An 18,633-nucleotide genomic window follows, 5' to 3' on the forward strand; every position below is an offset into this window, starting at 1 on the left:
CGAACCACCAGTGCAAGTGCTTTCTGAACAAGAGATCTTTATTTGAGGGACCTAGAAACTAAATGTAGTTCTCGTAGTTTTGTTCCCAAGAAAGATTCAACAGCAAAGGTGAAATGAGAACAAAAGACTGTCGAGAACGTTCTCAATGGGAATTATATGAAAACGAAACCCTGCGGAACGTTCCCAAAGAGAAAAAAATGCGAACAATACTTTCGGAACATTTCTAAGAGAACAAAATGGAAACAAATGCCTCCGGGACGTTTTGACAAAGAACAAAACGGGAACTAAAGTCTAAGGAAGTTTCTGACAGAGAACGAAACGGAAGCAAATATTCTTTGAACTATTCGGGAAGAATGGAAGCGAAAACAAAATTTTTCACATAGTGTCCATTAGTATGATATGTTTGAATATTACTTAGAATTAATCAAAATTAATTATGCAAATTAAGTCAACGGCTTAGGACATGAATATTTCTTGCACAATTCCCCCTAATGAAAAACGATCTAGAAGTTGGAATGTTCCAGCTTTTCTCTGGTTTATAATCGTAAATCGTGATTCCCACAGAAACGATTTATCATTTCAATACGCAGACTGAAAGGGGCATTCTTAACGTAAAGTTCTCAAAACTTGTGCTCTCGTTTTGTTCTCTATCAGAAAGTTCCCCAGACTTGTCTTCTTATTTGATCCTCCTTGAAAACGTTCTCGATATTTCGTTCTCATTTTGTTCTCATTCTGTTCTTCTTGAGATTGTTGTCGAGAGTTTTATAAGCATTTTGTTCTTTACGGGAACGTTCGGGAACGGGACATTGCAGTTTGTTCTCGTGCAGAACTAAACTAAAACTAGAAAGCGTCCTTGTCTCTGCTTTTTTTAAGACTTTTGTACTAGAATAACAAAAGTCTTTCTGTCTTTCATTTGTCTTACGAAATACGAAAGATAGTAAATCTTAGCCAGAACTGCCCTATAAACGTACTATGCAATATTTTTTTTGGTAAACAAATTCTTGATGGTATGGAAATTGGCGACGTTATAATTTCATTACAAATATGCGTAAAGAGGACTTTCCAACAGTTCTTTTTTGTTACTTATTGCCCAATAAACCATTAGTTGAAAATAAGTTTCAATAATCTACTCAGACTTTCTCTTCTTACTGCACGGTTTACAAAAAAAAAAATAATGTTTCAAATTTTATATTTTCATTTTCAATTAGTTATTCCAACACTTACCTACCACATCCAGATAGCCCATTTGACTTTTCATTGGATCTGTATTTATTTGACACATATACCAGCCTTTATCGCTTTCTTTGATATCTTTGATTTTCATTGTCCACGTTTTATGTTCGGAATTCGTTATGCCGATACGTTGATTTTTTGTGATAACATGGTTTTGTATTGTTAAAATTGTTTGAGTATCTACACGCAGCCACGCAACCTGGAAGCGAAAAGAAAATATTAGGTATATATTTTAAAAAGGCGCGAGAGAGGAAAGCCAAAAGATCAAAACAGATGGACCTATGAGTTCAAACTAAACACTCTAAACACTTTCAAAAAGTTATAAGAAAAAATTGTTTGCACATCCATTTCACCAAGTGTCAATCATACTCAGTATTGTCTGCGCCTTTCCTGCAAACAGCCGGCAGAGATGGACCCATGACTAGACAGATCACATCATCCGCATAGGCTTGAGCGTAGATATCCAGAGTAATAAAGAGTGACAAGCACCAGAGCAAAGGGGAAAAGCACACCACCCTGAGGGTAGCCTCCTTCTGCCTGAGACCTGATGTCCCGCTGCGCCAGCATTGAACGAATCCAATTTACCAGTACAAAATCTATCTGGTGCCGTAGATAAGAATTGCACATGCTATCGAAGGTGGCATTGTCAAGAGCCCCCTTATTGTCTACAAAAATGCCCAAAGGCGAATTCTTTCCTATTGATGGCATTGCTAATTCTGGCAACCAGATTTTATAAAGACATTTCACAGGATTTCCCCGATTTCCCCGCACAACGTCAGTTGTAAAACATTATCTACGCACGCATGTATATAAATTCACCTTCTTTTCCATTCAAAGGGACCTCCGATTCAGAGCCAGGACACGAAGAATTATCAAGTGTTGCTAGCATTGTAGAGTATTTGCTAGAATGTCTCAGCAACATTTAGAGCATCGTCCAGTATGGTACGTTTAAGAGACTGTCATTTGAAAATATGCACCTGGAATGTCCGGTTTCGGAGCCACAACCCTTATTTTAAACATAGAATATATCATATTTTTAAGAGCGCATTCAAGTTAAAAACTGTACATGAAATATTTGTTTTGATTGTTTGTAATGAATTTAGTAAATCAATACGAATAAAAAAATATTACTAACTAGCTATAGAGAAGCCGAACCACATGCTGATTAACAAGCTTATCAGCAATTTCGTTTCATGCAATACTAGTTTCTGTTCTGGAATCCAGAACCCAAACCCGATTGGTCAGACCAAGAGTATTCAGCTTACAAAGGTACTCCATCACCATTTTAGATGTTACCTGATGATATCCGAGTGCCTTGATAGCCGCTGGAAATTTAATTTCCCATAGGTTCACAATATTCTAATCTCGTTAGAACTACGGAACGTACTCTCTCTTTAGTCAATGAGCTATCAGTGTACTAGGTTAAAATGTTTTAGTTTATCTGATATGATTTGGATTTGTCTGCGCAGCTCTTCTTATTGGTCAGATTAGTTTTAAACCTCTTCGTAAAGCTGAACTTCGGATACATGGTTTTCATCGATAGTGCATTTTCAGGGCACATCTTAGTTAGAATATCGAACTTTCTACGACTAAGAAACATTTCCGCCCCGATGTTGGTACTAGTCATACTTAGTAACTCTCTTTTCACCTGAGTCTGTACACGAATATGAAGGGGGGGAGGGGTCAGACCTAAAAGAACTTCTCAGGATGGAGTTGGAAAGATTCTCATGGCTCCAGAGGCCGCCGCGTTTGAGCGCTATCACGTTCGCGCACTAATAATTATAAGGACTTCACCGAACATAGAGCGCAGCGCTCAAACCCAGACTTCCCGTCGAAATACCAGACGACAGTACCGAGGAATTGGTACACGGAGCTAAATTTTAGCCTATAGATATATATATATGTATATCGTTACTTTCACAAAAGCCCTAAAAAAAGTTTAAAAAGTATTTAAAAGACACCTTCTCTGAAAATTTGAAAGGGTTAGTATCAAAAACAGTGGAGTTTTGCCACTTTTTAAATAGCCCCATCTGTAGTTTCTGACTTACTTTTTCACCGACTTCAAAAAAGGAAGGGTTATCAATTCGTCCGAATATTTTTATTATTTTATGTATGTTACCGCATAATTTTGGACCACGTTAACCTATTTCTATAATTATTATTTTTTTTAAAGGAAATGTGTTACCTCAAAAGTGGTCCCATACTAATTTGGTCTAGCTCCGATCAATGGATCCGGAAGGAATCAACGATAATCTTAAATTTTTATATGGAAATTGAAGTTGGTTTGGTTTTTTGCTCAAAAATTATTTGTTATAATGTTTTATGTTTCTTCTATGAAATGGAAAATTTTCTGGTTAGGGCCTTTGTGAATTAATGTAACGATATGTATAAAAGCATAAAACATTTCTACAAACATAGATACGATTGAGATTATTTATTTATTTTATGTAAACATTTTTATTTATTGCATTTATAACTAGCAAATATCTGGATTGCTTACCAAACGCCTTATAAGAACTTTTGCGTTGACCAATACTGAAATAGTGTTGATATGCAAAAACGGGTTGTAATGTAAAAATTATTAGTTAAGATTGAAAGGACTGAAGAGCAGATTCTATGACTAAGGCCAAGAATAATAGCGCTGAGATAACATTTGTGTTAAGTACTAATATCCTTCGATGCTATGAGCTTTTATTTCCACCTGTGAGATATTTGCAAGTATTGCAAGGTTTGCCGAGAGTGTGTAATCTTCTCCTATAATCCTGCTGTTCCACATGATGAAAGAGTTTTCCCGTTCAAACGGGGTCATTGATATTCCTACCATGTTCTCTCTAATTCAGCACACTTCTTTTTGATATACCCATGACCCGTTGATGTGTCTAGGATATCTGTGGAGCTTAATCAATTTTGCGCTTCTATTTATGCTTACTAATGGAAAGAGGATTTATTAAGTCATCTAAAATGTAAACTTGTAGAGGGGCATCTATATATCGTGATTTCAGCGCTGTCTATGTTTTGGGGCCATTTATTTTGGAGAAACATTTTTTATCATAAAATTAATACCCGATAAGCCAGGACATACGATAAAGACAGGTTCTAGAAATATCTCGACTCCGGCGCCATCTGTCGGCACCATTTTCTGCAAAAGTATATTTTACGATTCAGAGGAAAATTACAAATTCATGTGACGTATGATTCCGAAGTTATGGCTGCTTAAACATTTCACTCCTATAGGATATGCCACGTCCCTTTTACAAAAGTATTTCGAATGCTGAGTGGAAGATCGACCTATCTCGGCAGCCAGTTCGAAAACGCCCTATCTCAAAAAACTTTTCAAAAACGTCCTATTTCAAAGTTTGGTTGAAGAACGCCCTAGTTCAAAATTCGTTTCAAAGACGCCCTATCTCAGCTGCCGATTCAAAATCGCCCTATATCGGAAAATTTTAAATACATTTTGGGATAGGGCATTTTGGAATCGTATTCTGAAATAGGGCGTTCTTCAACCAAACTCTGAGATAGAGTGTTTTTCAACAAAATTATGAAATAGGGCGTTCTTGAAGAGTTTTTTGAGATAGGGCGTTTTCAAACTGACTGGCTGCGGAGATACGTCAATCTTCCACCCAGCAGTCGATTTGTACTTTACTATAAGCATCTACCATAGATATGTTTGTCAACACACCAAATTTTAAAGTCATGTGACTTACGGTTTCGAAGTTATAGCTGATTAAAAGTATCACGCATATTGCAGGTGCCACGCCCCCTTGTCAGATCTAATTTTTTTATACCCTGGATTATTAAAAATCCATTCAGTAGTTCCGGAGATTAGTGAGTTGAAACAGACAACAAACAATTTACAGTTTTATTATAGTATAGATAGATAATATTTAAATACACGTATTTAAAAAATCATATTTCATATAAAAAATCTGCTTGATGGCGGAATTTAAAAATAAATACTTCCTAATTTTATGAAATTTTTTTCATGAATTTATTGAAAGGTATTTCTTTCTAATTTTTTTTTGATGTCTTCTTCAATTCATGTAAAGGCAACATGAAAAGTAATTTATGGTATTAAATAGAATAGTAAGGCCACACGGTGTAGCCGAATAGGTACAGCAGTAGGTGCTGGGTTCGTGGACTGGTCAGCACAGACTTTCATTTTCTATATTTAGCTCATAATTAGAAAACCTGAAAAAAATCGAAAGATTTTTCTAATGATTTCGTTGTAACGATAATTCCACTAAAAATAAAAATAAATAAAAATTATTATTAGGTAGTATTCGTACTTAGACGGTAGGACGCTTAGCTCGGGTTGGAGTTTAGCTGCTGATACTTCCTACCCGTACAAAAAATAAATATATAGGTACTAGTATTAAGAGTATGATTTAAATGCAAATGTCCTCTCACCAGAACAACGAAATATGAGATTCAACAGTCTTTTATTAAAGCAGGCGCCCGAATGTCTCATATGCAAATTAATAAATGGAGTGAATGAAAAATGTGCAAAAAATTGTCCAGGTAATGAATACATTTGGAAAAGACCCAGAATAATAAACGGGTGGAAATCCAAAACCGTAAGACGCACTCAATTACTTATTTAAAATACAAAAGTGGAGAGAGAAACAATTGAAAGAAGAGATATTTAGAGTTTTAAGAGAAAAACCGCTAGCAGCATAAATTGATACGAGTTGGAGGTAGAGTGAACATAAAACACATATAACTGAGGAAATCCTCGGCAGAAATTAAGAACTGCAAGAGAAAAATGGTAAAATAAAACTGACAAAACAAAAAAAAATAAAAAATAAGAAAAAGAAAATAACAATACCAAAATTTGCAGAAAGTAAACAAATATGATGAAACAAATACAAAGCATAACCATAATGCATATGAGACGAGTTGAAATGTTTTGAGGCAGAACAATCCAATAGCAGATGAACGATGAACTGAAATAATGTGAACTGGTGTGGGATAATCAGTTGATGGAGTAAGCAAATGTGAGATGGTGCATTGAATTGGGAACTTCAAAGGAAGCAAAGTCATGAAAACAGATAGTCATAAATTAAAACATCGGGTTTTGGTAAGTGGGGAGAATGATATTCAAACTAAGTGGATGATGAGCTCAGCTAAGATAAGCATCATTGAATTGAGTACTGCTAGGAAGTGGAAGAAGCTTTTATTAACGCAGCAAATGAAGCATATGACTTTAATAAGCAACTAAAGCAAAATTACAACAATAGTGGGAATAAAATATGAGAGCATAATAACACAGAACAAGAAAAACAATACACACAGGAAGAGTATAAAAAATGTTACCGCAATGACAACTCTTACCGGATGAAGAAAAGCTTCAAAACAGGAAGTAAATAATTGCGCAGGTAACAGCAATACATGAAGTAAAAACAACACAAAAACCAGAAATAATAAACATTTAAGAACAAGGAAATATAATAACCGCAATCAACAAATACACGACACAACAAAGGCGACAAGGGTATGAGGATAGACGGGGAGATTGAAGCTTCATTGGTTTGGCAATTATGGAATTGTTGACGCGCGTGGGGTGAGGTTGCCGCTGTTTTTGTTTGTGGTTTTATTATTATATGCCATAAATGAAATATGAAAAAGCATAAAATAATAATGAACCTTCCAGCAAAAAAACAAAAAAACAAAACAAAACAGAAACAATTCAACCAACAGGCACGGAACAAAAAAAAAAACTTAAACATAACAAACACTCAATAAACAATGAAACCACTATAGCTCACACCATAAACGCAATTTTCTTTCTCATCAACACTCTATGCATGCAGCAAATATGAGGCAGTCAAAGTCGTGGCTAGAAGCGGAGACTAACGGAGGGTGGGCTAACGCCGTATACTCAATGCTGACAAGGACCATAAAATAAGTAATTACACCCATGAGCCTGCTCGATTATCTTTTTAAGGCTTAATTGGAGAAAATCATTTATGAAAACAATACACCAAAAGCAACAACAGCAACACGATGCGACTACTGTCTTCGCGCAGCCTTTCATGCCTTATTACTCATTCCATGTTGGTCTTATTCAAACCGAAATTTAATGGTTTTGTAGTATGTGTGCGGGCAAATTGAATGCCCCAACATGCTGTTAACAGCGTAAAGGAGATCGGGTAACTGGGTATGTATGAATGTGAGTATGGGTGAGTGCTTAATTGGGAAGTGACCCTATCGGAATATTTTAGGTTGTTATGTAACGTTTAAAAGAGTGAGCCCATTGGCACGCTTAAAGAACTGTAGGTCGTTTAAAGGTGTTCGAAATTTTAATTTCCTCCGCGCCAATAAAACTGCTTGTGTTTGGAGACAAAAAAATTAGATATCAAGCCAATTTTTGAACTCTCAAATCAATTGAAGCGTACTCCAGTAAGAACCTTCTGCATCGACCGAAACAAATGTGAGTCTGATGGTGCAAGGTCTGGGCTATAAAGCGGGCGAGTTAGGACTTCCCATCCGGTACTATAGAGAAATGTTTTCACGATTTGTGCCACATGCGCCTGACATTTGTACATGGTGGAATATCAATGACAATGCTCGCTTCAATCACATCAGCTGTTATCTGAAGAAAGCCCCGTCGATTGTCTGATTACTTTCCAGAAGCTCATTATACAGTATCCGGTTCTAGTTACACCAAATGCTGCCGTGGTTTATGCGTCGATGGTCCAGGAGAGAGGGAAGATGTTTGGTAAAAGTCGTTATCCAGGTCATGACGATTCAGACACAGACCAGGAGAGTGTAAAACAAATACTAACTCAAAGACAATGGGAAAAAAGCTCTCCAGCCGTACAAGCTAGCCATAAAGCATAAATAGTGGGCTACCTTGTAGAGAGTTCTTCTGTAAATTGAACGGTTAGCTACTATACATTTCGTACTGATCGAACGAAAATATCTGAATAGGCAGATGACATCAAAATAAGATAAGTACATGATGATCGTTTTAATCCGTATAAAGAAACGACTGCATTAGATAGAGCGGGTCGGTTAAGGCGAATTACATTCATTTTACTGCAAAATATGATTTATCGAAATGGGGGAACGCTGCCAAATAAGAGGTTGTAATGAAAAAAAGTATGACTTGTTTGAAACATTAGCTGGGGCCCGCTGCGTGAAAAAGTTACCAATGAAAAATTTCAATCAGCTTAGGATGATACCCATTCTTTCGATGATAATCACGACGACTATTTAAAGGACTGCTTTTTAGGGACATGTACCTGGAATGTCTCAACCCTTCTTCAGGAGGATACCTCCGCTGACATAACTACTATGCAAGTAATGCGCTGTACTGGCAAACCAAGAAATATGACCGGCCTGCGACGTTTAATATAGCAGCGTTGTAAAGCAGCGAAGGATGCGGTGTCATTTTAGAGGGGGAAGAGAGCGATTTCGCTCACCCCGAATAAGGAATTTACTGCCACTTTCCGAATCATGCAGGATTCCTCAATATTTTGTTTTTCTGCGCCCTGTTGCGGATATTAATATAGGGAACTGCATACAGAAACGGGACGTATCTTTCGTAGTATACACGGAGAGATCGAAAGACCAGCGAACGGGAAAAACGACAGAAAATTTTAAGAAAGGGTTTTATGACCAGGACGAACTCCTGTGACCGATGCCACATTGCTGGAAAACACTTAAGTCGCTAGAACTGACGGCCTATCAGCTGTGTTATTCAAGTACGGTGGCGAGGAGCTTATTAGGTGCATGCCTCAACTATTATGCAGAATATGGCCAGATGAAGGCATGCCAGATGACTGGAATTTAAAAAGAAAGGTGAATCCACCATATGTGCCAACTGCCTTTATAATTCGAAAATCCACAATGGAGCAGGTACTCTCCATACGTCAATATTATGCAAAAACAGCCAGAATAGGATCGACCATCACCGCCTATTTGTAAATTTCAAGGCCGCATTCGACAGCATGAAAAGCAGTTGTCTTGATCACGCGATGTCTGAATTTTGTATCAAGCCCCATTAGAATTAGAAGCAACTTCTTCGAGTCGTTTCATACCAAACGAGGTCTCCGACATAGTGACTACCTTTTGTATGATTTCTTTGGTATGATGCAGGGTTGTTGCGAATTTAATTCCGAAATAAAAGTCCTTTCCGGGTAATAAAAAAACCGCTAATCCACCATAAACACGTTTGGTATCAAATGAAAGAGGACTTAAATAGCTTTAAAAGTGAAACATCTAAACGAGGAAAGCCATATATTGAAAAATATTTTAATAAAAAATGTTAATTAAGTACCATAGAACAAACCTTGTGTCGAGTACATTAATTTCTTTAGTTTTAAATTATAAAAAAATATATAAATAGAGGGCGTTCCTTATTTCTGTATATAAGCTATTTCAGTCCTCTTTCATATGATAGAAAATTTGGACAGGCGGTTTTTTTTATTATCCGGAAAGCACTTTTATTTCGGAATAATATTCGCAACAACCCTGGTATGATGTTGGAGAAGATAAGAAGATCCGCAGAGCTGAATCGCTCAGGTAAAATTTTTTATAAGAAAGACACCAAGTATTAACGAAGAACTTTTTAATAACCAGCATTAGCACCAATAACAATGCCAACCTTGAGTCCCAAAGGAGTATCATTCTTACCAGCAAGTGCTGCTTTGAATTCAGTAGACAATTGAGAAATAAGGTCCTCTCCCGTCCCGATGGGCCGTTTAGCCCTTGAACTCTTCTAGAGAAAGATTCTGCGTGAAATTTACCCACCTTTGCATGTAGTCGACGAGAATACCGCTGCCGATAGAATGATGAGCTGGGCATGAATCACGTATGACGACAATCGTCTGAATGATATCGTGTCGAGATTGTATTGCTTCATGAAAACCAAAAATTGTTTGATCGTTTGTGCGATATCGTCAACTCGATTCCAGTTTTTCTTCACGTAACAGTAATAGTAACACGTAAGAGCAACACAAATGCTCAAATCAGTGTTTTTACGAGGTCGTTTTGTCAGTATCATTTGAACGACTATCGTTTCAAAGTTACGTGATTCATGCCCTGGTTTTACCACGACATATTAAATTGAATTAAGATATAGCGATTTCGCTGTATTTGTCTTGTCGTACGAAGAGGCGGAGAGGGATTTGGTTTGAATTTCCATTTCCAACTTGCATCAGTTGCTATAGAAGGGAACGATAGGCATATTCTATTGGACTCGGTCAAAAACGGCTTAGGATGTTACAGCGCCACCCAATGGGAAGAACGTAGCTAATTTTCATGGCTATTAGCTGCCGTAGGACGGCCGCTATTAGATACAACTTTTGCTACATTTTGATGCTCATCGTTGAATTCATCGTCGGAAGTATCAAAATTGGTAAAAGTGATACATTGATTTTCGATTGCAAAAATAGATTCTGTTCTTTTTACCGAATTCCATTGCTTGCTTACAAAAGTTCTAACGGGGTTCTTTGAGTCCATTGTTGAAAGTATGCGAGAAAATATTACATACAACTTGTAAGTTTCTGTAGGTATGTATGTGCGTCTGAGCTGAATGGGTTGGCAAGTTGTTTCGTATTTGTTAAACACTAAGTGTTGGCATATAGCATTTTGGGAAACATTTATGCCCACTTAAGTTGTGATATCACACAAATACATAGTTACATAAGTATGTATGTTGTTGTGCGAAAGCAATTCATTATTGTTGCCCGTACGTATATGTAGTAGGGTGGTCGCAAAATGCATAAGAAAAAATAAAAGTGCGAATTTAAATTCTCCCACCCCATAGGATTGTTCTATATCGAAAAAATATACCACTGTTTTTTTATTTCGAAATCAAAAAATATTTAGAGGTCTCTCAAAGTTTTCAAAGTATTTTATATGTGGGAAAAATGTTTTCCTACATATAGTATAAGATTCTTGAAAATCCATATTTTTGATTGAAAAACTATGTTTTCCTTCCGAAGTCTTTCAATAATGTAACTCAATTGTTTATTTTACCGTTTTTTAAGACTAACAGTTTTTTATATTACATTTTTTGGGTTTTTTTCAGAGACCTATGCGAAATAGCTACTGTTAAAAATATAAACAGAGAAAAAGAGTTTTCAGATCGAAAAATAGTGATCTTCAAGAATTCTATGCCACTTCTATGAAAAATTGTTTTTCCCCATATAAAATACATGGAAAACTTTGTGCGACATCTTAATATTTTTCAATTTCGAAATAAAAAAAGTTACATATATTTTCGATATAGAACAATCCTTGGGTGGGAGAGTATTGTAGCTCTGACTTTACTTTTTTTCGGACCACCACCCTAATGTATATGTACATGTTTGTACATACATGCGTGTATATAAGGAAACGAGTATTGAGCGCGCGCTGTAAGTGGTAGTTGATTATGGTTAATGTGCTGTTAAAGTGTTACCATTGTGCGTAAATATATGTACGTATATAAAAGTATACATGTGCATACTAATGTGAGTGTTTATGTATATATGTACGTAGATACATCCCCGTTTATCTCGTTAAGGTTGCTTGGAATTCCTAATGAAAACGACAAATTGTTTTGATTCGACTTGACATATAGACAGTTATGTTGGATTTGGCATCTATCCGTACGTACATAAGTATAAAGGTATGAAAATATAATAATAATAAAAGCATAATTTTGGGCGTAAACGCTTTGTCAATAAACCACTTACGAAATTATCACGTACTTATCACATTGTGCTGAAGTGTGTGTATCTATTTAGATATGATTCTACCACCAAATAAGTTAATACCTAGTTGTATTCATGTTATAGCCGCTGCGGTTATCTTACATATATTAATGCCCTATAACATTTAATTGCGCGACCTCTTAATAGAAATCCTCAATTGCAGGTTTCACAGTTGTGATTGCTTTCTGGGTTATTTAATAGGCCTCCTCGTATTTCAGTAATTTTTATAGACTGTCGCTTTTATTGTTGTAGCTGTGACTTTTATGATTATTACTGCTGGGTGAAATAAAAATATATGATTTTACGCTTTGTAATTTTACTCTTATTTGGCAGCGATTTGCATTTATATGTTTTGATGAACAAATATCACTGTATAAAAATAATAATCCTATGAGTTAATATTTTAAATATTGAAGCTTGCGAGTGAGTCATTATTTTTCTTGCTCTTTCCCGTGAAAAAGGTCTAGACGGATTTGGATAGAACAGCTTTTTGGCATAATTTTCAATGAGATATATATCAAAAAAAAAGCTGATTTTAACTTTGGAGTCCACTTTATTTTGACTATAGCTACGGGTCAAGGACTTTACTATAATCCATCTTTTATATTACTTATGTAAGGCAATTACTTACCTTGTATGAACCCAAATCTTGTACAACGCAAGTTAGAAACGCTTCACGCCCCACAGACGCTGTCACATTTGCAATTGGAAAACTGAATTTGGGATCCGCTGAAAGGTAACGAGATCAATGATTAAACAATTTTTTTTTTTTTAAATCAAATGTTTAGCTACTAAGATAAATTATATGGGAATAGAAATACACTACAATAACATAAAAAAATAGGGAAGTTTTTATACAATTTTATTTTTACAGGGCAATTGTGGCTAAGATAGTAAAAAGTGTTTCGTAAGACAAATGAAAGACTGTTGGTAAGATGGATAGTTCGAATTACTTTTGTTATTCTGCACCTTTTCCAACTGTCTTTTTTTTAAAAGAGAAAATGTATTTCAGAAAACAGCGGAAATGCATAAATGTATTTCAGATAAGAAACATTACAAATTAGTGTTTTTTTTTGTTCTACGAATGTCCCTATTTATTTCCCATGCAGAATAGCCCACTGATTCCGAAATTCGAGTTAATTTTTTATTCTTTGGATAAGTTTTTGAGATATTTTCAATTTACCGTTATTCAGCTTAAAACAAAAAGTGGTTCCACTTAACCACGTATATCTTACGAACTAATCCAACAATCTTAATACCAACTACGGAAAATCAAAGCTAACAAAATTCTTCATAATCCGTATATACTTCACTTTTCGATAGGTCTGATATTTTCTGACAAATAAATTAATAATTCCATATTTTTTTGTTGTTTTGATGAAAAAATAAAACAAAATTATCAAAATTTAGTAGGAGACAAATTTTGTAAATTTTTTGCAATTGTGTTAAAGCCTGTTCGGTTACAAAAAAAAAAAATCAAGCTACTAATGAAAAACGAAAGAATGTTACTCATACGCTATGTATGCCTGAGTAACCCTATTTTATTTTATTACAACCAAGGAATGAAACCGATTCAAAATAACGTTCCGGTTTGGGTTTCGGTTTTGCCAAGTGTTTCGGTTTCGGTTTTGGTTTCGTTCTTCAAAATTTATTTCGATTTTGGTTTCGGTTTCGTTCCGGATTCGGTTTTTCACAGAAATTTTGTTGATATTATTTAAATCACAATGTCTTAAACGTTGAGGAAAGAAAATCGAAAATTACAGTTCACTGATAATATCAACACTAGGTTCTTTCCCTAACAATCCGGACCGGATTTGGTAATTAGAGAATAAGAGAAACATTTTCTTTCAAAAATGGAACAAAGTTCAGAAGTACGGAAACGCAAAAACCCACATTTCGTGCCCACAAGTCGAGAAACAGCTGATTCACGTTGTTCTTGTTTTTGTCACTTATACCATGTTCTGACCGACATCGAAAACATGTTTTCGTTGCTAAAACTGGTTTTCGACCTAAAATTTGTGTTTTCGTCCATATAAAATCTGTTAAACGAAAACCAGTTTTCGCTGAAAACTACTTGAAACTCACTTTCCACTCATTCCAATCGGTGTCTTCACTAGTTTTTTTCGATTATTTATCGAAGTGGAAGTCATATTTTATCATCTTTAATACGCCATTTCGGATTTATTGATAATTGCCTGGCCAAAGCAAAATAAGAATGAAAGTTAAAGGTTGTAAATGAAAAGATAATGAAGGAAAAATGTTTTGGTTGTCGGTCAGAACATGGTATTAAATGCAAACACTTGGAAATTGAATTTTGGTTTCACAAATTTGATTTTAAGTACATAGATTGAAAATACATCAACAGGCCATTCACTTTTCCTTAAAAGCACCAAGTAAATGCAGGCAACATGTAAACACAATAAAGCTGATATGCACTTTGACACTTTATCCATTTTTACTCGGAGAAAATTTCGGGCTGTTTCAGGCAGGAAGCAGAATACACTTACGATCGAATAAGCTCGAATTTTCGCTCTCTATTACCCATTTTGTTGAGTACAGGCATGATTTCTGGGCTATTTTGGGCACACGCGGGATCTCGCATTGCGTACGGGAAAGAAACTACTTAAATATAATTAATCGATTATCGATTCACAACAACAAAGTCATCAGCAGATTTTTGCCCAAAGTTACCTTGCCATACTTATTTACTACTTAACAAGAATTTTAGCAAAATGTTGCTGATTTTGGTTAAATAAATCATTTATTTCAAAGAAATTTTTATTTATTATTTTTGTAAATTTCTGGAAACCGATTGAAACCTGTGATTGAAATGGTTTCGGTATCGTTCCTTTTCAGGTCAAGATAACGGTTACGGTTTCGGTTTCGCTTTTGAAAAACGAAACGGTTTTAAACGGTTACGGTCTCGGTTTGGGTTTCGGTTTCATTCCTTGATTACAACGCTTTTATCAACTTGCAATGTTGTATGTCCAGACCACCATTTACTATAAATATAGCAAAGGTATTAATGGAAAACCTAGTCTAGATATCAACCTCGTCGTAGGTATCATATCAAAGACATCATAAATTTTAACGTTGACGTTTTGGGGGTTAAAACCCTCGTCCCTCCCTCCCCCTCCCACCCTCAGGTCAAATAATATTTCACTAATATGGGTCTAGAAAAAAGGCTCCTTAGAAAAAAGTATGCGTAATAAAGTTTCAAACACGAATTTTTAAAATCATATTTTCAATTTTTCCTTTTATTTATAAAACATTTTGATAATTTTAAACACATTAAGTTTTTCTTTTTACTTATAAATCAATGAAACGAAGAATTTTCAAATTTTTCGTGGTTTTTTGAAAAATACTTCTAGAACTTCGTCAACTGAAAAATGTATATCTTTGTGAATATTCATAGATGCTAGACCGTTGAGCCTTTCTTGACTAGTTGTATTTCTCAAGTAGGTTTTAATTCTTTTCAGGCATGAAAAGCTTCGTTCAGGTGTGGCTATTGAAACGCGCAAAAGTGCCCATATACGTAAGATCTTAAAAACATTCCCAAAAGACGTTGTATTAGCTAATTGTAATGATTCGAGAGCATTTCGAAAATGTGCGTGTTAAACTCGTTTTTCCACATTTTTACCTCCAGAAGAAAGTTTTTTTTTCGAGCAGTCGAACGTTTTTCATTTTCAATTTCATAGATTGTTTATAATGACTTTTGCTAAAATTTCAAAATCAAAAGTTATCAAAACAAATTCTGTGGGACTGAGAAATATTATTTTCTACTTTTTAGTGCATTATAAAAGCGTTGTGTATTAAAATGTTTTTTTTTTTTTATTTATTCTGTTAATATTTCAAACAAAAAATCCTTGCGCATTTTCATTTTACCGCTCATTTATTTCTTATTTATCCAACGATTTTCTTCATTGGTAGCTTAATTTTTTTTTGTAAAGGAACGGGCATTCATAAAAAAAATTAACAGAAACCCGTTATTCGTTTATTTTTCCCTTGCTAAAGTTTGAACTTGTTTAAATTCTTTCGTAAAAAAAAAACAAAAAATCTGGAGTGATTTATTAATTTTTCACAAACTGTCACGCCTATCGAAAAGTGGTGTATATGTATACGGTTTATGGAGAATTTTTTTTTGGCTTTAATTTGCCGTATCGTATCGTATGACGATTGTTAGATTGGTATCGTAAGATATATTTACGTGATTGAGTGGTACTATTTTTTTGTTTTAATCCGAATACCGGTAAATTGAAAATATCTCGAAAACTTATCCATAGAATCAAAAATTTACTCGATTTTCGGTATAAGCGGGCAATTCTACATACGAGTTGCATCCATTGAACATTTTTGCAGTAAACCTGTGTTATTAGTACAGTGACGAACGGTGTGGAACGCGAGCAAACACCGATTGCTTACCAACTGTCATTTTGATGGATAGTTGCGAGCAATATGATTGCAATTTTATGTGTGTGGGCACTTTGATGGCTTGATATAAAAATTTTGCCACATAAAGCCACCAGACAAAATTCTATCTATTTCCGGGCTTGGAAACTGTGAAATTCTAAAAGACTTTTCTAAAACGTAATATTAAATAATACAATAGGGAACAGCTTCTTATTTTGATTTAATATCAAAATTTCATCGATGTTACCGCCAACACGCTTTGAGTGGTGTTGTCTAGAAATTTTTATCGAGAATGAGTTCACCTCAATAACAACTTTCCAAACAATACCATTCTGTAACCATGAAAATGTACAAATCGTGTGATCCCTGCTTTAGATTTGAGTTTTTCTCAAATAAATTTGCGGTTTTCTGAAATAAAATTGAACTTTAGTGAAACACATTTGTTCTTTTCTGAAATACAATTGGAAAAGGTGTGGTTAAAATTCTTAAAAAAAGAAACCTTTCTCATTCAACATTCGTGATGAAAACCTACTTTGAGAGAAAACACTTGTATAACATTTAGCTCGCCTTGTTTCACAGTTGTAATGGTCGAGTGAGCAAAACACTGGTGCGCCTTTCGAGCGATGACGGTTCGAAGTCTCCTGCAGAACATATTTTTTTTCTTATAATGCTTTATTTTTTAATTTCATTTTCTTTTTATTATTATATTTCAATGACTTAAAAGGAAAAATGTATTGAGCCATAGTTAGTTTTTAGATTTCAGTTACTTTTTATTATTTATTTTTTTAACTTTATGGTTTTAGAAATATTGGTTTTATATTTCTATAAAATTTTTAGAGACTTATTTTATTTATTTTATTATTTTATTAAAGATTTTTTATATTTTCAATTGAATTTTTTGTTTTAAAAAGAAAGATTTATTTTATTGATTTAATTTTTAAGATATTATGTGATATTTTATTTTGAAATTTTACCTTTTTGTCATTTTTAATTTAATTTTCTTCTCTTCTGATACAATTTTTCCTTTTTCCAATTTATTTCTTTTTAAATTTTTAGATTTATTTGTTTTACAAAATGCATATTTTTTTTGAAATTTCATTTAGTTTATAATAACATTTTTATTTATTTTTTCTTTATTTTTATTTTATTGTATTTTCTTTTTCTTTTTTTTAATTTAGTTTTCATTGTTTTTAAAAACTCATTGCTAAGAGGTGAACAGCATAGACTTTTGTCTTTCTAAAGACTGTCGTGAGTTGAACGAGAGTTGCCAGAATTGCCTTGTTAGCTTGCATTTTATTTTTAGAATGTAAACAAATTTAATTTAAATTAAAAAATGGTTTAGGTTTATTGTCTGCTTCGTATATTTTCTGATGTACAAGACTGATATTACTAATAAAAGATCTTTTTGGTCTTTTACGAAAATTATGACGAATACATAAATGAAAATTATTTAATGTCTTTTTAGGAATTATAACATTTAAAGATTAATAAAATTGCGTTTCCCTTAAAGTACACAATTGATTACAGTTAATCAAATGTTTAACATTTTTTTTTTGAGTAAATCTTAATACTTACTTATCACATCGGCAGCAGTTTCAATTAAATTGAAATCATTTTCATGGCACATAAATATTAAAACAAATAATATACTCGCTGCCGGTTGGGTCAATAGCCTTGTGAAATGTGTAGCTCGCATCGACGGCATTGCGCTTTGTTTGATTTTATCTACCTTTTTTATTTGCACTTATTTCCATTGAGTTTATTTTTTAATTTTTGGCATACTGTTACAATATGCTGCATAATTCATATTTGTATGTATGTATTTAGTTGAATCATCCTTTATAAAGTTGTACACGCAATCACTGTATGCATTATGGCCATGTTGCCACATTGTTTCGATTATAAATAGTAGCTGAAAAGAAATAAAGAAATGCATATGTACATTCAATATCATTAACATAACAATACCTGTATAAATAACAAGTATAAGTCATTTTATTTTATTATGTATGTAAGTGGTTTTTATAAGTGTAGTAGCATTCACACCCTGCAACATCTAGTTACATGCCCCTCATACTGCTAGTTTCGGCTGTTTACTCATTGCAACTGTTACTTTTCTATGTTATATACTTTTAAGCCCCCTGCTTTTCATTTAGAGAATTGTGGTGACGAAAATTTAGCGTAGCAGTTGTCAGATTTCCAATGCCGTATGTTAGTATATACAGCTTATTAACTCGAAGACGTTCGTCACGGGTGAGAAATTTTGTTCCAAACAACGAAAAAGGTG

At 34.2% G+C, this 18,633-nt stretch overlaps 1 protein-coding gene across 1 annotated transcript in view; it reads right to left on the reverse strand.

Moving 5' to 3' along the window:
* LOC118749674 (limbic system-associated membrane protein-like) overlaps positions 1 to 18,253 on the reverse strand; it is a gene marked incomplete at its 3' end in the record, with an annotated part of 41,644 nt that extends 23,391 nt beyond the window's left edge. The window contains 3 exon segments of the mRNA XM_036484473.1: positions 1,225 to 1,432; positions 12,568 to 12,665; positions 17,922 to 18,253. Coding sequence (XP_036340366.1) covers positions 1,225 to 1,432; positions 12,568 to 12,665; positions 17,922 to 18,051 — 436 coding nt within the window.
* Between the last annotated feature and the right edge of the window lie 380 nt (positions 18,254 to 18,633).

The sequence above is a fragment of the Rhagoletis pomonella genome, unplaced genomic scaffold (genome assembly GCF_013731165.1).
Source record: "Rhagoletis pomonella isolate Grant_MI unplaced genomic scaffold, Rhpom_1.0 Rhpom_scaffold_00030, whole genome shotgun sequence".
Classification (NCBI taxonomy): Eukaryota; Metazoa; Arthropoda; class Insecta; order Diptera; family Tephritidae; genus Rhagoletis; species Rhagoletis pomonella.